This window comes from Macrotis lagotis, chromosome 1 (genome assembly GCF_037893015.1).
Source record: "Macrotis lagotis isolate mMagLag1 chromosome 1, bilby.v1.9.chrom.fasta, whole genome shotgun sequence".
Taxonomy (NCBI): domain Eukaryota; kingdom Metazoa; phylum Chordata; class Mammalia; order Peramelemorphia; family Peramelidae; genus Macrotis; species Macrotis lagotis.
Genome location: NC_133658.1, coordinates 923,320,898 through 923,326,000, shown reverse-complemented (window position 1 = coordinate 923,326,000; position 5,103 = coordinate 923,320,898). Strand labels below are relative to the sequence as shown.

General features: G+C 31.8%; 1 protein-coding gene across 1 annotated transcript; it reads right to left on the bottom strand.

Moving 5' to 3' along the window:
• Positions 1-1,287: 1,287 nt before the first annotated feature.
• LOC141509596 (olfactory receptor 2AJ1-like) lies at positions 1,288-2,256 on the bottom strand. The gene has a single exon (XM_074219256.1). It carries the CDS (start codon positions 2,254-2,256, stop codon positions 1,288-1,290), a length of 969 nt encoding a protein of 322 aa, XP_074075357.1.
• Positions 2,257-5,103: the final 2,847 nt, after the last annotated feature.

The following is a 5,103-nucleotide window of genomic DNA, read 5'->3' as shown; positions in this document are numbered from 1 at the left end:
CTAGTAACATATCCAATTGAGGATATGAATCATCAATATGTGCATTCAGAATGATTAAATGATTTTCTTCATTTTTGTTCAACAGTTGATATATAGTAGTAAAGGTGGTGAATAATGGTAATTATTCCAGGCTTAATACAGTATAATGATAAGGGTGAGGAGGACTCAAGAGAAAAGTGCAATGGCTACTGTTACCAAAGCACATTGTGATCACAAAGAATAGGTATTGAAAAGGTACACAGTCCAGACTCTTTAGAAATGTTACATTCTCAAAATAAAGAAATGTTCCATTATCTAGATAAGAGAAAAAGGAGATATAGGAATAAAATTGGTAATATTGGAAAAATGAGTAGCTGTAGTTGAATAGATTGAAAGATAAATTGATAACATCAAGATACACACATACATGTATATCTATATACATGTCTATGTCTATGTATTATATGAAAATGATTTTAGCACATTGTAAAGGTTAGAAAATATGTATGGTGTAACATAAATAAAAAATAAAACTTAAGATGAAGAGTTAGAGGAAGGTTACATTCTATATAGAATGTATAGTGAGATGAATTCAAATATCAACCAATAATCCAAAATCCTAGTTGTAGTCAGTGGTTCAAAGGGAAAATCCAAGGTCATCTTTAACCAGATCATCACAAATGGTGTTTGTCAAGATAAAGTTGTTTTCCTCTTTCAGTGGAGAAGAGAAAATTGTTTCATTGTGTATATGCGTGTTAAGTATGTGTCTTTCTGTGTGTGTGTGTGTGTGTGTGTGTGTGTGTGTGTGTGAATAATTTGCTATTTGAGAGTTAGCTCTGGTGAGCATAGAGAGGTTGGATGGTTGGATTTTAGTTAGTTGGCTTTTTAGTCAGTTGGATTTTTAGTGAGGAATTCACTGAAAGTCTAAATGACTCTACTAATAACAATACAGTTTGATAATATCTTTAATGCAGTCATGATGATAAATATGCCATGAATAACAGACATTTAAAAAAAGTCTTAACATCTGATTGTTATTTTCTATATATGAGATTGTTGCCTAATGGAGGAAATGAAACATGAATCATAATAACGTTATTTATATAAATTTTTCCAGAATTCAGGAAATAAATTCAACAAATAAATAGATTTTTCTTGGAGAGTCATATAGGTTTATTGGTTGAGTTGATTTTGTCATACAGTTGAAGGCTGTAAGAAGCATCATTTTTGATGTCAACTCCAAAAATGTATGAATATTAGTTGAAATATTTTCCACACACTTCTATAGGTCATACATGAGCAATCAGTCTAATTTTTAAAAAAATATTCATTTCTGTGAGTAAGTATTTTACCAGAAAATTTCCTTAGGGCACATAAGACATCTTTATTTCTGAGGCTATAGATGATAGGGTTGAGCATGGGAGTGAGAATGGTATACGTGAGGGCTAAGACCTTGTCCTGACCTGGAGTATGATAGGACTTAGGTCTCATGTATGTAAAGATGGCTGAACCATAGTATATTACAACCACAACCAGGTGGGAGGAACAAGTAGAAAAAGCTTTTTTCTGGGTTTCCATAGATTTCATATGAAACACCGAACGGAGAATCTGACTATAAGAGGCAAGAATGATGGAAAGGGGTATTAGGAGGAAGATTACAGAACTTACAAAGACTCCTCCTTCATATTGTGATGTATCAATACAAGAGAGTTTCAACATGGCTGGAACTTCACAGAAAAAGTGGTCAATGACCCTTGTTCCACAAAACGGTAGGAATAGTACATAAGTTGTATGAATTGTGGAGTTGATGATTCCCCCAAGCCAGCAACCAGCAGTCATAAGGACACTAATTTGATGGTTCATGAGGACAGGATAACGGAGTGGGTGGCAGATGGCTACATAGCGATCATAGGACATGGTTGCAAGAATAAGGCACTCAGCACACTCAAAGATGAGATAGAGGAATATCTGGAGTCCACAACCTGCAAATGTTATGGATTTCCTGCCAGAGATGAAGTTACTGGCCAGATTTGGAACAATAATGGAGATGTTCAAGATATCCATGAGGGAGAGATGTCTGAGAAGGAAGTACATTGGAGTGTGGAGCTGGATGTCGAAGTGGATAAGAAGAATCAAGACTGTATTTCCCATAATTGTCAACATAAAACTGATGAGAATCAGTGTTAAGAATAAGAATCCATAGAGGTTTGGATCCAATAATCCTAATAGGATGAAATCTCTGACAAATGTCTGATTCTGATTCTTTTCTTCCCTCATCACCTTTTCCACCAAATTCCAAAAGACAAGTTTTCCAAAAAGGAAGAATATTGGATAAAAACAAAATCCAGGACTGAGTCTGTGACTACAAAATAATAACAGTTTACAAAATTCATTTCATTGATATAGGTCAATTAAATTGCAGTTCAAAGAAAGCAATCAAATTGAATTAACTAAATACTTATGATGATCAATTCATTGTCCAAAGTTCTGGAAAAAAATCAGTGACTCATTTGGGTAGTTCTACATTCATATCCCTTTCCTATTTGTTTTCTTAGCTTTATAGGTAATCAGGAAGCTGATTCAGTCTCTCAATGCCTACCCTTTTGTCTCTGTTGAATATCAAGAAACACTTTGCAAAGCAATGAGGAGGTCCTAAACTAATGGAACTTTGGGGGAGAAGTGTTAGTAAAATAAGCAAACTCACCAGATTCAGAAGAAAAAATTCCCTGAGGTAATCAAGTATTGTTTTTCCTAATACCATTATGATCATCAATATAATAATTTTTAAAAATTAATTTTATTTTTAGGTTATAGAATATAGTAAACACTGCCATAAAGGTGTATAATAAACAAAAAGCAGAATTCTACATGAACCTACAAATCAATTTCAAATGGTTATTCATTTTTAAACATAATAAAGTTATCAGGTAAATTTCCTTTTTTGGTTGTTGTTGTCTTTCTTCCTTCCAGTTTGCTTTACACATTGTTAATAATAGACAAAGTATTATATGCAAGCATAAGCATATATGTGTGGGGAAATTATTTTATATTTACATTTATTAATGCTTTCTTTAGATGCAGATAGCACCTTTCTACAAAAATTCATTATTTTCTATTTATGTATTTGTAATAGTTAAAACGTTTTAATCACTTCAGGTCATTCTTAAAACAACATCACTATTACTATATATACAATGATATATTGGTTCTGCTGACTTTACCCTTCATCATATTGTGAATTTTTTTTCAGCCTTTCTAATATCATTGAGCTCAGCATCTTTCAAACACCACAACTTGCTCAGCCATTCACATTGATGGGGATCCCTGCAATGGCCAGTTCTTTGCTAACAAAAAGAGAACTGCTATAAATGTCCTATTCATAATAAAACTGCTCTTATTGAATTTCCCTCCATCTTATTTTTACTCACTATTTTCTTCCTCACCCTTACCCTATTACCTTATCTTTCCTCTCCACTCTCACACTACCCTTACTATCTACCCCTCCAAGAATATGAATTCCTCCCTCTCTCCCATGCTTTTGTTTGAATCCAGACACCCTTCATGGAATCCTACCCTCTCAATCCCTAATCCATGTAAAACTAAACTATATAAAAGTCTTGCCCTACACCATCTCTCAGTTTTCATTCTGCTCTATATGTTTAAAATATTTTACACCATTCCAGATATACACATTGTTTATTCTCCAACTCAATTCCAACATTCCAACCTTTCATCTCCACCAATTTCCTCCGTATTCATTGTTTTCATTTCCCATTTAATAATATAATTGTACAATTTTAAATTTTTCTACTGAATTTTTTAAAATCCCCCCATCATACACAATTTGGCACCAATCTATCTTTCAAACTATCTTAGTAATGACTAGAGTTTTAAGAATACTGATAAATATATCAAAGATATGTATGGATACACATACACACACATATGATGATGCAATGCTGTGATGTTTGACTTTGTATCTTGGATAAAACTTGTATCAGGGAAATAATACCAAGATAAACAAGAAATTGGATTTGACTGAGTGAGTGCTATGTTAAGTCATGAGGCTTAGCAACACCTCAAACACAAATAAGTGTAAATGTAAACATAGATAAAAACAAATGCCCACACACAAATATAAATCCATATATGTTCAATAGTTTGACATTAATGAATGCCTTGTTAGTTTGTAATGTTTCCTTTTTCTTTCTTCTGCATGTTTTATATTGAATTTTTCATTGAGCTTTAATTTTTTGTTTGTATTTTTCTTACAAATATCTGAAAATATTTCAATTCATCAAATGTCCATTTGTCAATTTTTTTCAGGATTAAACTCAACTTTTCTGGGTTTTTGGGTGTAATCCCTACATTTCTACTTTTCAGAATACTATATTCCAAGATCTACTGTCTTTTTAAAGAAGAACATACTAGGTCTTATGAAATTCTAATTGTATTTCCTCAGTATTTAAATCGAAATTTTTCTTGTTGCTTGCAATGTTTTCTCTTTAACCTGATAGCTTTGCATCTTAGACATGTCAAACTCCATTAAGTTTCAGATTGTGAACTATAGCTTTTTATTTTTCTATGTCTACATTATCCTCCTGTTAGATCCTCAGGGCAATGTTCCTTAATAATTTCTTATAATATCATCAGGTAGTTTGACAATTTTTATATCACCTCTACATGATATGTTCTCCTGATCAATTGTTTTTTCTTAATAACATGTTTCATATTTTATTTTATTTTTCTAATTTTAATAATTTATAGGCATCTTAGAATGTCAATAAATTCCTCTAGACCATTTCTAGTTTTTGAAGTTATTTTCTTCATTCATATTTTGTATCTCTATCTTTCATAGATATAAAATTGCTTTTATGTTTTTTGCAAGTTTTCATCAATTTCTCTCATTTTAATTTCTTTTTAAATTCTTCCAAGATTTCTTTTAGGATTTGTAACCACTTAACATCATTCTTTAGGGTAAGAGAGCTTGTTTATTATTGTATTTTGCTTTCTTTTTTTTAACTTTACTATATTCATCTGAATATGAGCCCAAATCCTCTTTTGTACCTAAGTAGTTATCAATGGTCAGATTAATTTTCCTTTGCTTATTCATTTTTATTTGTT

What these genes read in the sequence shown, in the direction of transcription:
- LOC141509596 (XM_074219256.1), bottom strand. Translation starts at nt 2,256, where the DNA reads ATGAGGGAAGAAAAGAATCAGAATCAGACATTTGTCAGAGATTTCATC.